General features: G+C 33.4%; 2 protein-coding genes and 1 non-coding gene across 7 annotated transcripts; 2 read left to right on the top strand and 1 right to left on the bottom strand.

Annotated features, from left to right (window-relative positions):
• The first annotated feature begins 918 nt into the window (after positions 1-918).
• LOC121751796 (protein transport Sec1a-like) lies at positions 919-7,862 on the top strand. Of its 4 annotated transcripts, XM_042146592.1 has the most exons (21): positions 919-1,128; positions 1,358-1,416; positions 2,132-2,213; positions 2,552-2,630; positions 3,042-3,092; positions 3,186-3,282; positions 3,364-3,396; positions 3,562-3,690; positions 4,161-4,352; positions 4,445-4,528; positions 4,600-4,698; positions 4,812-4,882; positions 5,368-5,464; positions 5,554-5,679; positions 5,768-5,863; positions 6,399-6,515; positions 6,600-6,677; positions 6,789-7,006; positions 7,135-7,219; positions 7,289-7,378; positions 7,576-7,862. In XM_042146592.1, exons 1-21 carry the CDS (start codon positions 1,059-1,061, stop codon positions 7,627-7,629), a joined length of 2,007 nt encoding a protein of 668 aa, XP_042002526.1. In that variant the 5' UTR covers positions 919-1,058; the 3' UTR covers positions 7,630-7,862. The 4 variants fall into 4 exon arrangements, with proteins under 4 accessions (XP_042002526.1, XP_042002536.1, XP_042002542.1 ...); XM_042146602.1 differs by lacking the exons at positions 919-1,128; positions 2,552-2,630 and having other exon boundaries at positions 1,360-1,416; XM_042146608.1 differs by lacking the exons at positions 919-1,128; positions 1,358-1,416; positions 2,552-2,630 and having other exon boundaries at positions 2,132-2,161.
• Positions 7,863-9,936: 2,074 nt separating this feature from the next.
• Positions 9,937-10,009, bottom strand: TRNAK-CUU. The gene has a single exon. It is a non-coding gene; the product is annotated as a tRNA-Lys (tRNA).
• Positions 10,010-12,479: 2,470 nt separating this feature from the next.
• Positions 12,480-16,544, top strand: LOC121751818 (peptidyl-prolyl cis-trans isomerase FKBP43-like). 2 transcript variants are annotated; one of them, XM_042146619.1, is made up of 12 exons: positions 12,480-12,615; positions 12,791-12,864; positions 13,138-13,370; positions 13,576-13,718; positions 13,936-14,176; positions 14,283-14,408; positions 14,530-14,754; positions 15,121-15,397; positions 15,503-15,590; positions 15,710-15,751; positions 15,840-15,888; positions 16,013-16,544. In XM_042146619.1, exons 1-12 carry the CDS (start codon positions 12,603-12,605, stop codon positions 16,095-16,097), a joined length of 1,596 nt encoding a protein of 531 aa, XP_042002553.1. In that variant the 5' UTR covers positions 12,480-12,602; the 3' UTR covers positions 16,098-16,544. The 2 variants fall into 2 exon arrangements, with proteins under 2 accessions (XP_042002553.1, XP_042002548.1); XM_042146614.1 differs by having other exon boundaries at positions 15,115-15,397.
• Positions 16,545-16,930: the final 386 nt, after the last annotated feature.

The raw sequence follows: 16,930 nt of genomic DNA, 5'->3' as shown, positions 1-16,930 counted from the left end.
AATACTTAATAATAATAATCATTATTATTATATTACATGGAAAATTGTATTCTTGTCGAGCGCATAAAGGAATCTTAGAAAAAAAAGGTTTAATCATTATTCTTAATTTGATTATGAGATATCATATGTATAAATTTGAGAAGGTTACTCTGTCTTAAATACTTGCAAAAGAGTAGGTAACTATAACAATTTACTTTAAATTGATTAATATAAATTAATTGAATTTAAATGTAAGATACTTAAAATTCTAATTATGTATACTTTACAAATTAATATCTATATAATTCCTGTATGCGTTAATTGAGTCATGTTATGTATGACCATATAACAGGTTTTCGAGAGAATAATTCATAGCAATTTCTCATCTCTGATTATTTTTGTCTCCAATATTTCCCCCTTCTCTCCATTAGTTGGATTAGGATATGCACTAGGATCTTTTAATTCTTTTATTTGTTACTCCTTCCTTCCGTTTTTAAGAATATAAACTATTTTAATCTAATTATGTATTTTTCTAAAAATTAGTACTCCATTTTTTTTTTTATCTTTTTAATAAGAATGATAATAAACTCATTATTTTTATTAATTAGAATGATAATTAACTCACTAAACTGATTAAAATATAATTGCCAATTAATTTTCGCAGAACTATTAATTATGGACCAAAGTCCACAACATACTATTTGAAGCTATAAACTATAACTCTTAATATGTATGACCAAATTTTTTTTGGAGGCAAATACAGAATACCAATTTTGAACTTTAGACATTAATATATTAAATCCAATAATACAAATACGAATAAAATAAGCTTCTACAACTTTGGGATTGACTACAATCTTTGTACCTGTAAAAGTGTTTCTTTTTATACTGTAGAACAAACAAAATGAAATTATCAAAGAATATCAACATTGGATGTAATGTTGTGCGCCTCCACAAACAACCACCTTCTCTTGTAAAACGCTTATCCCATTCCAAGTTTCCCACTCTCTCTCACACACGCATTGGATTATTCAAAAAGTTGACCGTTGATTTAATCACCGCCGGTGCAGCTACGAAGCATGCTGGTTTCCGATTCCGACTTCTCCCGCGGAGGAAATTGGAAGACCTTCCGCCAAATCGGCCGCGATAGTAAGTCTCTAACTCTCCCGCCAAAATTAGATGAATCAAAGAGCGCTATTATTAGTTTCTGAAACCAGATGTTTGGCTCTGAGTTCATTCAAAATTGTCGCTCCTGGATAATTTTAAGTGTTGAAATTCTTTATTGTCTTGTTCATAGAGGAGAATGAGATCAAGTTTTTTTTCTCTCTCTCTTTTACTCTGTCTAGTATTTGGATTGATCGCTCACTTAATCTTCTAGGATTGTTATATGAAATGCTTCAAACATCTAAATCAGGAGATTCGAGATCATCATGGAAGGTATTTCTCGCTCATTACGAATTAGTACTATCTTTCAGGTTTTTTGAGCTTTTTTTTGCTGTTAATTGATACTCCACTTATCAGTTTGATTTCATTCGTTTCATTTATTTACAACCTACATAGCATTTTCAAGGCTCTGATAACCTACCTAGAAAATAAATCATGCCATCATGTTCAGTGTATTCCAGCACAAGAAATCCATAATTATCTTGCTCATAACAAGTTAATCTCAAAATTTTTTTTTTGTGGGAAAATGAATTAGACATAGCAGAATAGCGTGAACAAACAAACACTACGAACTTATCAAGCCTGAATGTTATGGGACAAGTTGGTAGAATATCAATTGATGTTCTGTTATAGGAAGGATATGTTGTTATATATTTGTGTAGTTTGTCCTTGCTGAGAACTGAAGCTTTTCTCAAGACACTGCTATAGTTTCTGAAGTGGTTATACTCCAATCTGTCACTCAGCTGCATGAAGTAAGTTTAGTTTGCCGGCTTTATCATCTCCCAGAAAGTTTCATGTAGCATTTAGAAATAAAGTTAATATATCATGGTTGCTTAGTAAAGGCCCCTGAAATGGTTGTACTAGTATATAAAAATTTATAGTATTTGATCAATATGTTATTCTGATATATATTGTTGTTCTATCTTTTTTTATCTTCCTCTCTATTTTTTTTGCAATATGCTTGTCTTATCTGCCTGGTTTTCCATAGGTTCTCATCATGGATAAAGTTACAGTAAAGGTGATGTCATGCTTGTGCAAAATGTCTGATATCAACGAGCAAGGAATTTTATGTAAGAATTTCTTAAAATTCTGAATTCTTTGCAACTGTATTTGCTCTTCACTAGTAAGAAATTTTTATGTATATGGAGTATTTCTTATAAGAATTTCTATACTCCAAATTATGGAATTTAGTTTGGTAACAAGACCTTTATTTCATTCCAGAGAGCTCTACTTTCACGTTTTAAGTTTTTCATACCTCAGTATACCGCAGTCCTGATGTAATATAGTAGTTTTATTGAGTGAGTAGTGAAGTAATATGCACACTTTTGATAAGATACTTTTATACAAACATTTGTACAGTTTTTAGCTTAATCTTAATAATGATCTATCTATCTACTCCTTTTATCAGTGGTGGAAGACCTTTATAAAAGAAGACAACCATTTCCTTCAAGGGATGCTATATATTTTATTCAACCTTCCAAGGAAAAGTATGTTATCATTTGATATTTTTCTTGATGTTTGTAATTAAAATTTTCATAATTAAATGTAAGTAATATGTGTCTCACTTATAATGTCTACATTTGACAATTTTATAACTAGTTTTCAACACTTCCAATGGTATACAATTAACTCTTGTTTGAAACAACTCAATGAATACTACTGTTATAACAGAATGCTTTACCATAGCTTCACTTATTTTCTCTTTACATAGTTTGTATGGTTTCTCCTGACTAGATAGATACACAGATGGATTTGTAGAGAGAAAGATAGAGATAAGTATCAGATAATTTCTGTTCTACCACATGCTATCACTTTGGCTTGTTGGCTGGAACCTGTAAGTTTTACTCTGTTCAACTAAATACGTTATCAAATCTAACATATCTTTGTATTTTTTTCAGCATCATTATGTTGTTGTCTGATATGTCAGGAAGAGAACCTTTATACAGGAAGTATGCCACATATATATATGTATATTCCCCTGTCAAACTAATTCATCTTGTCTGAATGGGTTGTATCTTCTTGTGGTGTTCTTGTTGCTGCAGAGCATATGTATACTTCAGTTCACCAGTACCAAAGCACCTTTTGGCTCACATAAAGAACGATTCCAGTGTGGTACCACGTATTGCTGCATTAAGAGAGGTTAGCAAAGCAGTCAGTATTTAACTGTAAGTGCCTTATATATTACTCCATTTATTTATTTATGGATCTTTCAAGCTGCAGATGAATTTGGAGTACTTCAGTGTAGACAATCAGGTAACCATTATTTATTTTCTTTAAACCACATATACAATGTACCAGGCTTGCTTATCCCACTGATCAGACACTAAATTTGTGCAGTGACATGTTCATGGGGATTCTATTCTCTTAGCATTAGTAGTACAGTTCTTCTTACGTTTCCAGTATAAAATTTATTGCCAGGGGTTCATCACGGATCATGAAAAAGCACTTGAAGAACTCTTCAGTGATGATGCTGGAAATTCTCGCAGATTTGATGCATACTTGAATGAAATGGCTACAAGAATTGCTACTGTTTTTGCTTCATTGAAGGTATCGAAAGTTCATATTTTATGGCATACCCTGATGCTTCAATCTATTCCCTTATCTTCTAAAAAATGTAAGAACTATTAGTCCAAACAGTTTTTATGTACCTCTTTTTTGTCTCATTTTGGAGCTAATTTCTGTTGTTTCCAATAACCAAAGAATGAGTAGATATTACTGTTTTTTTAAGAAATTGTTACTATTACCGACTGACTTTAATGTATTGGATTTCTAGTTGTCTGTGATTATTATATTGATATGATGCATTCCGTTAGATTCGGTTGGTAAAAAAAAGAATACTCTTCCATATATTTATCTATTACAATTAATTAAAGTACCATGGATTGCATTGTGTATTTCTGGGACAATTTGTTTTCATAATTCTTTCACAGCATCTTCTTTTTTTTTGGATCAGCATTCTGTGCTACTAAAAGTCTACTTCATTTTATAGACTAATATAGCATGTTTACCAACAACAGGAATGTCCTATTGTACATTATAGAGCAGCCAAGGGGCTTGATGGTACCACAGTGACTACATTCGGTGACTTGGTTACAACGAAACTTGCTGCAGAAGTTTGGAACATTGTTACAACATATAAATCTTCTATTCCTGACTTCCCGCAAAAAGAAACATGTGAATTACTAATCATAGACAGATCAGTCGATCAGGTGTTTTAAACATTCTAATAGTAATTGGAAGCTAATTCATCAGTTCATTTTTTTAATTCTTATAGATTTTAAGGTATGTTTGCATTGTTCAGGTTGCTCCAATCATTCATGAATGGACATATGATACAATGTGTCACGATCTTTTAAATTTGGATGGGAACAGATATGTGCCTGAGGTAACATGTTTCTATCCATATGCTATATGATAAATCTGCAAACTCTTCTGGTAACGCTGAATGTATTTCAGGTTCCTAGCAAATCAGGTGATACGTCTAAAAAGAAGGAAGTCTTACTGGAAGATCAGGATCCCGTCTGGCTTGAGCTCCGGCATACTCATATAGCAGAGGTGTATACTCTTGCATGGGTTTTTTTGCCATGCGCATGCATCTATTGAAAGACTTATAGTTTATGAGATCCTGGCATGTCATTTATTGATGGTTCTTACCTTACGATTTCCAGGCAAGTGAACGATTGCATGAAAGGATGACAAATTTTGTTTCCTACAATAAAGCAGCACAACTGCAACAGAGGTTTGTGATTATGAATGCACGTGTGCTAGATCTACTATGAGTCTTTACAATGTTTCTTGCCAAATAGTCCGCACATCAAAGCAAGCACGAGCACATTGCTCCTTTCTCTATAATTATTAGGAAAATTGTAATTCAACAGGCTAGATGCAGTGAAAGCACATTGTGAACTATACCAAGGTTAATTGTTAGGCACATTAACTAACTAGCTTCCTGCGGGATTATATCTCCAATGAGGACCAGAAATTGACAGTATGAGTTTGGATTTTGTGCATGATTCCTTCCTGCTTTCACTCTTTGCGGTGGCTCATTTTACAAAGAGAGAAAAGTGTGATGTATGGAATCACGATTTGCATATTTTGTAACTGAGTTTCTAGAACAAATTTCAATAGGATTATGCGTAAAAATATTCACAGGAACAGAGTAAAATTTGAAAATTGATTCTGTTTCCTCATCAGTTTCTTATATTATCATCTAATTTTTTGTAGAGATGGTAGTCAGCTTTCCACAAGAGACCTTCAGAAAATGGTTCAAGCTTTGCCACAATATAATGAACAGATGGAGAAACTATCTGTCCATGTTGAGGTTGTTTATTCTTCCATAATATCTAATGATCATCAATCAGTGCAGTCTCAAGAACTTAATATATTACTCTATCTTGCTCTGGAATTCAGATTGCTGGAAAACTTAACAAAATTATCAGAGATATGGGTCTACGAGAACTTGGACAACTTGAGCAGGACCTTGTATTTGGTGATGCAGGAACAAAAGAAGTTATAAATTTTCTGAGAAAGAACAAGGTTCTATCTTGATTACTACATTCTGAACATTTTCTGCCAATTGTATTCTTGGTTCTTCTGTGAGATGAACTTTCCTTATACCATCCAGGAAGAAAGAAGCCAGAACATATTGCGGCTTATGATGATCTATGCTGCTGTATATCCTGAAAATTTTGAGGGGGACAAAGCATTAAAACTCATGCAGGTTTCCAAGTTTCTCTCCACCCTCCTTGTACATTTCTTACACGGATCCAATCTGAGCATGAAACATATAGGGATTGTTTTAAAATGTTTCCCACTCCCATTTCCTATTATTCTGCACAGGAATCAAGTGTTGAATTTTAATTGGCTTACACCTGATCCCGGAGTTCAAAGAGTTACCTTAACTAACAGTGAAAATAGCATTTTGTAATTTAGCACCACGAAGTAGAGTGAGAAAGTAACTAGGGCTGTAATGCAGTTTGATATTGCATTGCAATAGTTTGACAAAAGAATAGATACAAAGTATTTTTTTCCAATGCACCTTGAACTAATGTTAGCATCATTTACCTCATCATGTTTAGAGAAATATAGTTAACAAGAGTACAGATTTTCTTACTTCGACGTTTGGCATGTCTCAAATTTTTAAACATGAGATCATTAAATGAACCAGCCTGATCTTATAAAATTATGCTTCCAAGTGATACAACCAATAGGCTGGCCCCAGCCAAATTCTGATCTGGCTATTCGCGCTTCTTCAGTTGGCAAGATTATCTGATACAGACATGAAAGCTGTGAAAAATATGACCTTGATTGGTGGATGTGATTCAAGAAGTGTTTCTAAAGGGACCTTTTCGCTTATGTTTGATTCAGAGAAGGTGAATTTGTTTACCGAACTACAATTTTTATGACATTGGAATCAAGTTAGGATAAAAATTAAGAAGTGCTTTTTTTCATATCAGAGGAAATCCATGGTAAGGAAGGATCGAACAGGAGAGGAAGCGATATGGGACCTATTTCGGTTTTATCCCATGATAGAGGTTTGGTTGAACTGCAAAGCTTCTGATATTTGTTTAGTCGATACAAGGAACCTTATTTTCAAAAAGTCCATCCAGATAGGTTTTATTTTATTAACTTTGTTTTTCTCTCAGGAGCTAATTGAAAAGCTAAATAAAGGAGAACTGCCAAAAGACGAGTACCATTGCATGAACAATCCTACAGAACCTTTTAGTACTACGTCACAAAGGACTAACGGAAGGGCGCAGGTTGCATCAATAAGAGAAGGTCAATCAACCACTCCACATTCTATGAGATCAAGACGTACTGCGACATGGGCTAGGTCACGCTTTTCTGATGATGGAAGTTCAAAGTAACCACTCTTTTCTTTATATCATATTCTGTTGGTTTTCATATGAAGGTTTTGATTGCTTGTTTACTTCGATGATCGATCATCACTTATCCTGCACTGCACAACTTATGATAGCATTTTTTGTCCAGCGATTTGGTCTTAAACACTGTACCCGTCAAGAAGATGGGGCAGCGCATTTTTGTTTTCATAATCGGCGGGGCAACTAGATCCGAGGTAAAAACTGTTGGACTGTTCCATTTCCAGAACATAGATCTGAAACTTAATCATTGGTGTTCTCTGCAGCTTCGGATTTGCCATAAGCTTACTGCGAAATTAAGGAGGGAAGTAATCCTTGGTGCAACTAGCTTTGATGATCCAGCTCAGTATATTGAGGTAAACAACGGATTCCCCTCCCTCTAATAATCATTCCCCTCTTCCTTCTATCTATATCTGTCTATAGATTTATTTACTCACGACCAATTATAGATATTACGTGATGTTCTTCACATTTCATTTCAGTGTCGTCACACATGTAAGTATCTTCAGATCATTTTAACTTCAACTTGTTTGTCTTGTCTCATTTCATGCAGAAACTTAAGCTCTTATCAGATAAGAAGGTTTCAATTAGTGATCTTAAGATATGAAGGTATTTTGGGATCATTGTACAAATATAATCTACAAAATAGTCGTATTTAATTCAATATTCATCCAATTTTTTACCTCTATATATTTGAATCGGATGAGATATTATCATATTATGAACAAATCCAGGAATTTGAAAAAAAGAATGGGAAACTGGATATCCGCATTCTGTATTGCATTGTAACCGGACTGTTTTATAGTAGTATTAGTTTTTGGGGAATGATTTTTCAGCATATGACATGTATTTTTAATTAACATAATAAACTAGTAGTATTATTCATTTTTTATTCCATTGCATAAGGCAATTTCCAACCATTTACATTATATATCTAAATTTATTTCTTAATTAATATCACATTAAATAATAATTTTATTTTAATAATTTACACCAATCTCAAATCCAAAATAATATCAATATTTATTTTTTTACCTTTCAACTATATCTATATATTTTTTTAAAATTACATTTAATCTCATAACATTTATCAATAGTTTTTATAAATTAAATAAAAGATTTACTTATAAATAGATTAACTATATTATTTATTCAATAAAAGTTACACAACTTCAAATTTAAAATACATTAAACATATTCCAATAAATTGGTGTTAGTTAATTAAATTAACTCATTTGTATTATGGACTAATTAATTTAATTGACTTTACAACACTAATTAGAATAACATTAATAATAATAATAATAATAATAATAATATACTCAATACATAAATCCTAAAAATAAAAAATAACAAGTCAAAGTACATAAAATAAAAACATAAAACAAATAATTAAATTACAACATCCAAATAAAAACACTATCAAATAATCTGATAAATATATTCTACAGATGATTTCAAAGTTGTAGCTGATTATGATATTTGGACAAGTCAAACTTATTTTAGATTGTCCGTCAACAACAACGATATCAATATGTTAGATACATCTCATTTTTCTATAATCTCACACAAGGTATTGCTCCTCTAGTTCATTATGTTATTCAAGACAATGAATATAATATGAGTAGTACTTTAGTTGATGGTATATACCCAAAATGGTCTATAATTGTGCAAACCATTCAAGAGCCTCGTGCTATAAGACAAAATATTTTGCAATAAAACAAGAGGCGTGTGGAAAAGATGTAGAACTTGCATTTGTAATAGTTGTAGGTCCAGTATTGGGATACATAAGTGTTGTGTGATATACTCCCTCCGTCACATTAAAGATGACCCACTTTCCTTTTTAGCTTGTTCCATCCAAGATGACTCATTACTAAAAGTAGAAACTTATTTATCTCTACTTTATTCCCTCTCTCTTACTTTACTCTCTCCTAACACACAAAATAAAAGTTCATAAAATCTCGTGCCGCCCAAGGAAGGGGTCATCTTCCTTGGGACAAAGGGAGTAATTATTACATGTATAATCTGATATGTTCAAATTTAAGAGTAACTCGATATGACACAACAATATGTGATGTGAGCCTCGCTGGCTCGCCAAGACCTCGCAACACCTCTCCGAACAAATTAGCTTCTCATCGACCATATGGCCTGCGATATCGGTCGCAAAAGGGCTCCGACATGACACCCCTAGACTTGTAACATCAATAACACAAACATGCCTCGAAATATGGATGAAAGTTGCAAGAACTCGTTGTGGCCATGACATTCCTACAATTTTACAATATGGATATTTGAGAAGATAATTATAATATGATGGATGTGAACTCGACGTGAAAATTGTGGTGAGAGTGGAATGAATGACGCCACAATCGAATATGAACGTTCGATTTATCAATCGATAAATGCCTTGAATAAACGAGCACTTTGCTACAAGAAAATTCAAGACGAAGAAGAAGAATCAAAGACTCTAAATCACAAAATATTATTCATCACAAAAACTTCCCCTTACTCTCGTATACTACACGCCTTTTATAGACAAAATAATAGAGTAAAATCTTAACATATCCTACTAATGAGATAGCTACTAATAAATAACTAATCTAAGATAACTCCTAATTCTAATATGTAAATAAACCGAAAACTAATATATCTACTAAGGTGAATCTTCCAATTCTATCACCAACATAAATTAAGGAATAAAATATTCACAAGACATCTAATAAATCTCCTTATAACTAACGTAAATCATAGGAGATATACTTTAACTAACCTATAATTGAGATAGAATTAAATCTTAATTAATTTAACTAGACTTATCTACTCCTAAATAATAGTAGTAATCCCCAACTTCTCGTTTCATCCAACTCAAGACTTCTTGAAACTTCTATAAACAGAAATATAAAAAAGAAATCCACGCCCACCGTGGGGCTCGAACCCACGACAACAAGGTTAAGAGCCTTGCGCTCTACCAACTGAGCTAGACGGGCTGGTTGCCACGTTTAAATATAAATAAGTTTTAACTGTTAGGGTATCCACTATAAGGCGGACACGCCCAATAGCCCCGCCCCAGTTTTTGTCCATAGCCCCAATTTTGTTGGCCATAGCCCCAAAATTCTATTTCCGCCACTCTAGTGGACACCTCCAATAGCCCCCAAATTCCAAATACAAAATTCTACATTTTCACCGCCGTGTCCTCGCCCCGAATGCGGCTATCCCGCGTCCGCCGCCCCAATAGCCCCCAAAAGTTGTCCGCCCACCTTCCCCACTATAGCCGCCCGCCCACCGCCCCCAGACGCGGCTATAGCCGCGTCCTACCCATAGTGGACGCCCTTACTATTTGTCAATATCCAACTATGGAAACCAAGGACAATAATATGAGAAAACACTGAAGAGAGAACGACTAATATGGAGTAATATTTTTTTCAATTAATAATGCTAATTTATATTTTTAATAGATCATCATATTTAAGATGATAGCATCTAGGCCTGTCAAATAGGGTATCCGCGTATATCCGATCCGAAAATTTCGGGTACCCGATCCCGAATTTCCCAAAATCTAGTACCCGATATCCGATCCGATTTTGATTTCGGGTACCCGGATACCCGACTCATGTATCCAGTCCCGAATAATCGGGTATCCAATCCCAATTTCAATTTCGATTTTGATTTTTTTAAATATTAACTACAAACTTTTAGAAATACAAACATGTAGTTCGCATTAATACAAACTTGAAGTAGTATTTAAGAGAAAATAACTACAAACATTTAGAAATACAAAATTCATAAGTTACCTATCACAATTATCCTAATATTTAATTACTTAAATTTTTAAAAATTAGAATTAATACATTATTTTAAAACCCTATGATTACGAGCAGTTAAAAATTAGAATATAAAGTGGACAGTTGGGTACTTGGGATTGTAAATAAGTAAAAATATCCTCACTTCCCCAACCACTATTACGCAAATTAGAATAAATACATTATTTATTAATTTTAAAAAAAAATCGGGTAATTCGGGTATACCCGATCGGGTACCGGGTAACCCAATATTCGAAAATCCAAAATTCTCAATACTCGATCCCGATCCGAAACCCGATTTTTCAGATTTCGCGTATCCAATTACCTGACTTTTTCGGGTTTGGATATCGGGTATTGAATACCCGATATCCAGATACCCGATATCCATTTTGACAGACCTAATAAGACCTAATTTATTTGATCAGCTAAGCAAATCATATTTGGACGGGGGCTTCCACCCGGTCCGAAGAGAAAATAAACCTCACTTACCAAACACATAAAATAGGCGGTTATAACCACTCATCATGTTAATTCGTTGTTATTAAATGCAACCTTACTAAATTTAGAAAATAAGCCTCACATTTCTTTATAAAAATAATAGGAGTATATAAATGTACAATTTATATTTTACGCTTTTTTCATTCACGTCTCTTTAATTTTTTCATTCATGTCCCTTTAATTCTAAAATTCATATCAATTTTAAATGAGACAATTAAAAACCGACATATAGTACTTATGCCCACAAAAATAGTCTTATTATATGACTTTTGGTTGCTATGAATAATTATTAGTATATGATAATCCATATATGATTAACTTGTGATAGCTCTTTAGATAACAAAATAAGTTTTAATGTAAAATTGTAATGATTGAAGTGTTATTAGTGGAAATAAGACTTACCTTATTAGAAAAACAAAATGGTTAATAGTCATTTAAATCACGAAGTTTGGTCAAATTCCGGTTCGTCATATGAATTTTGAAATTGGAATATTAAATCACGAAGTTTCAATTTTTCTCAATTGTCTCATCTATGCACAAATTGTCGTCTTTTAACAATAATCAAAACAACACGGTTCATTAAAACTGGTAATTTTTTCTTTTATATTCTTTATTTTTTTCATTTCTCCTCTTATTTAATCATTGGCTTGCATTACTTTTGAAAATTTGATCATATATTTATGAATCATAAATGTCATCTTTTGATTTAAAAAATGAAACTGCAATGATCCGCATTTTCCTTAAATCTCGGCCACTTATATGTGATTGCATTAGGGTGAGACCACATTCTTAAATTCTTAATACAAAACTAAAGCTAAATGTCATCTATTAACTTAAAAATTGGAAGGTTGAGCATCATCATAGGGATAAAATTAAATTATAGTATTAACGTTGCATTAATTAAAGATAGTTGCGAACTATCAACATAACACAAACGGTAATCACATCATATATATAGTCGGAATCATGCTATTTTCATAATCGACAAATTAAAAAATCTACTTCACCATAATATTTAATTTAATTCACATAATAATAAATTCATGCAAATGAAGATATTTTAGAAATCTAAACGATCATTTAAATTATATTGCAGCATAATAATAAAAAAATGGAAGGATGGAATGTGATTTAATGAATCCCGCGGTTCAGGTTCAGCACTACTATAAAAGAAAAAATATTTGAAGATCCCTATCATATATAACCCCTAAACCTTTGCCTCTCTCTAGGGTTTGAAAAGCAAGGGAACAATAATTTGCTCAATTCAAATCTACGAACACTGATGGCTTTCTGGGGTGAACCTTTCTTCTACCAACGCCCCTCTTCTTCAAATTTTCTTGTTTTCTTCTTGTATTTCATCTTATGGTTTTTTCATTGGCTCAAAATCGATAGTTCTAATGTAATTTAAAGGATTAGAATTATTCAATAAAGTGGAGTATTTATTTTCCTAAACCTGTTGGTGAATTTCAGGTGTTGAGGTGAAGCCCGGAAAGCCTGTTATTCATTCTTGTGAGAAGGCCATAGGAAGGCTGCGGATTTCCCAGGTATTAATTTTGAATAGCTGAAACAACACATTGTCTAAATTTATACTAATTCATTATATTGGATTATGATGAAATTTCAAACATAAAAAATACTAGCCTTTTGAGTGGTTGTGCTCGTTCTTTTATCTGTAAAGAAAACAATCTTTTCAGATAAAAAAAACAATCTTTTCAGAAAAAAAAATAAGGATAGAAATCATAGGAACATACTTCGCTTCTTGTGTAAATTCTGTGTATTTTTCATCATTGTGTGTATCTGGTGTCTGAATTGCTTAGGCAACTCTGGGGATTAGTGATGCTACCAAGAAAAGTATAGTGCAATGTAATGTGGGTAAGAAGAGTCCAGTTTTGCTCTGTGCTTTGCTGCCCAACCAGACAGAGTCATGCCATTTAGATTTGGAGTTTGAGGAGGCAGATGATGTTGTGTTTTCTGTTATTGGCCCTCGGAGTGTCTACCTCACTGGTTATTACATTCGTCAAAATCAGCAGTCCGGTCATCAAAGTGATTCGTATCCTTTTTGTGTGATTGATATAAGACATTTACCATCACTATGTCCTCTTTATCATCATTTGTTTTTTCTCTAAAAATGCGTGATCTTATCACACCACCTGTACAGGTACACTGATTCTCGTGGTGGGAAACTGATTTTATTTTTTCTAGTGAATATTTGTTTGCATGTTAAGAAATGTATGTCCTTCACTTATGTGCAATAGAGAATCATATGGGGTGGATATTCAAAATTGCCAGACAGAGGAATCTAGTTATCAAACAGATGACGACGAGTATGAGGACAGTTTCATTGATGATGATGAAGAACCACAAAGTTTTTCACCACCCCCTGTTTCAAGAAGCAAAGGTATTTTCTACATACACCCAAGGGTTATTGTTTCTGTTTCTTATAACTGGATGTTCACCTGCATCTTTGTTAATGTGATATATAGATTTTTAATTATAAGGTTCGATTCTTGTAAGAATGATAGATAGGATTTTATTGTTTATAATATATTAAAAAATATCAGTACTTATTCACTTTACCTTATGGTCATTTTCTGTTTATTAAATTATTATTGTAGAGGATGAGACTGCATCAGAAAGTGACAAACCAAACAATGCAAAAGGTCGACGCGGTCAACTTATTAAGAAACGCCAAGTAGTTGAGTCTGAAGATGACAGTGAAGATGACGATGGCTTCCTTCTATCTATTTTTAAAAGTAAAAAATCTGAGAAGACAACTTCCACTGGTGTAGAAGGCAATATTGTCAAGCAGAATGTACCTGCAAACAATGGGAAGGACCAGATGCATTCCCTTGATCGGTTAGTAATTAGTAGTATATCTATCAAGAGGCTATGCAAATATTTAGACTCCCTACCAGTTACCATTAACATGCCTCTTACTTGACACCCAATATTTCTGGATCAGTGAAAAACCAAGAAAAAAAAGAAAAGAATGGGCTGAACAAGAGAAGGCCAGTAAAGATCAAAGTAATGAGGGTTATAATGTTCACAAAGAAGATAAAATGGATGGAGTTGAAGCCTCTAAAAATCTGTAAGCATTTTATCTTGTATTTTTTTTACATGATTTGACAGTTGGATGGTGTAACTCTCTTCCTGCTAGTAAAACCTAGATATGGGTAAAACTTTCTTATATTAATGCATACTCAAAGCAGGGATATTGAAGATCATCAATTGGCTCCAGAACTGGCCTCTGACAAATGTAGGAAATCAAAGAGAAGAAGGAAACAACTTCAGTCTGAAGTGGCATGTAAAGAAGAGGTTGATGTGAAATCAGAAAATGTTGCTGAAGATGATTACCTTGAGCACAATTTATTACATACTGACAGCAAGAAGGATGTGTCAGCCGTAAATGTAGTTAAAAAAAAGCAGATTGACAAGTTAGTATCGAATCTTGATTGCTTTTCTGTTTTCTGATTTTTTTCCGCAATTATCTCTCTTTGGGATTTCTGTCAGAATTGTCCACAGAGGTGATGCATGATATTTTCTCGTTTTGTTTTACACTGAAACTTCAAAAATTGAACAAGACATACATTAGTGGTTCTTTCAATATGAATGCTAAATGCTAATATTTCCTAACGATACGATTAAGGACAGAATATATTATGTTGTAATGTTGGTAGGGGTGAGCAACCTTTTCGGACTCATTCAAGATCACAAGATCCATAATATAGTTGAGCACATAAGTTATCGTTTGGCTATATAAACCTAATCATGTCAATTTATAAAAAAGTTTCTAGTTGCAGTGACATCAGCATAAAAGCTGGTTTACTGGATACTGCTAGTCAACCGGAGAAGAAAATTAAGAAGACGAAGAAGAAGAAGAAGAAAGATCAAGGCAATGGAGACTCTGATATGGGATTGCCTGATACAATGAACCATCAAGAAATAAAGCCTGTGAAATCCGAGAACTATACTTCAAATGCAGAACCAACACAGAACAGGACCCTATCAAATGGACTCGTTATTGAAGAGGTGGCAAATGGACCTCCTGATGGGAAAGTAGCTTCTCGTGGGAAAAAGGTAGATATGAGTCAGTTGACCACTTAGAGCTGCTCCATTTTTTATCTGTTAGTTATATTAATGATCTTACTACTTACCACTCTGCCTAAATTTACTACGGATCAGGTCAAGATTTTTTACACTGCCATTTTGAAGGAGAACGGTCATATATTTGACTCGAATGTGGGCAAGAGCCCCTGCAAGTTTCGTTTAGGTATTAACTTTATTTAATTGGAGCAGTGTGGTCTCTTTTTATTTTGCAATAAGGATAGCTGGATAGGAAACTGAGTCTATATATTTTTCTTATAAAATCACCCCTCCATCTTTACTCAGGCAATGAAGGAATTATTGATGGATGGAATCTTGGCATTGAAGGTAGTTATGCTTGAAACACAAATATAGTCCTCCCTCCTTTCTACTTCCCCATATTATTTTCTTCACACATAAGTCGCATGATGTTCAGGTATGCATGTTGGTGATGTGAGGAGGCTCATCGTCCCACCATCTAAGGGGTATGGCTATGAATCACTTTACCAAGTCATGAATACTTATATCTTTTCTCTCCATGGCTGATGTCCACAACATCTCTGTTCTCTGGTAATGCATATCTTATCTTAGTTATCATTCATCGTGCAGTTTTGGGAAGCATGGAGCAGGTGAAAATGTTCCACCGGACTCATGGCTTGTATATGATGTTGAACTGGCTGGTGTCTCCAGATGATTTGATCTTTCGTATGATCTGCTCCTCCGTTCAAAACCTTCAATTGGAAGAAACGAGGACTGAAACAGACAATGACTCATGAATGGTGGTGGTCTAACGCCCGAGTCTCCAATTGAGATTTATATCCATGGCAAAGCTGTTTCTGTACAGATCTGCATCGGGTGTTTACGAGGTCTTTGTAAACAAGGATATAAGTGTACCTATAACTCAATGCTTAATCTCCAGTTTTGATGATTTATAACACTACAATCCCATAGCCACCAAGCATCAATGTGGGAATATAGACATTTACGTATGTAAAATATCGTATCTGCTTTTATATTCCTAGATGTGTGCGTGTAATTCATTTTATATTTATTAGACAGATCTAACATATTCTAAACTTTAGTAGAGTTTACGAGGTTTTTGCTCCATTGCATTTAATTGTAATAACATACTCTTTTGGTTTCCACCGGCCAACAAATCCATCACGCAGATTAAAGGGCATACAATCTCTTCCATTTTTGTCCCAGACCACAATTCCCATGATGCACACTCTCTCCCTACGCTCTTCCCCACGCTAGAACATTTAATTTACTTGTTTTACTTCTAAAATTAAAATATGAGACAATATATACACAAACTCACTTCAGTAAAATATTACAAATACTTTAAAATTAAAATTTAAAAATACTTAATAATTAAAAATTAAAATAAAAAGTACATCAGTGCTGGAAAAAGTTGGTGCGTACACAAATTTCTTTGATCAAGTCATTCTCTCTTCATGAAAAATCATTCTATCCCTTTTTAATTTATCTTATTTTTTAAGAAGGTATATTTACATTTTTAAGAAG

Source organism: Salvia splendens, chromosome 1 (assembly GCF_004379255.2).
Source record: "Salvia splendens isolate huo1 chromosome 1, SspV2, whole genome shotgun sequence".
Taxonomy (NCBI): Eukaryota; Viridiplantae; Streptophyta; class Magnoliopsida; order Lamiales; family Lamiaceae; genus Salvia; species Salvia splendens.
This window is presented reverse-complemented; position numbering and strand designations above follow the sequence as displayed.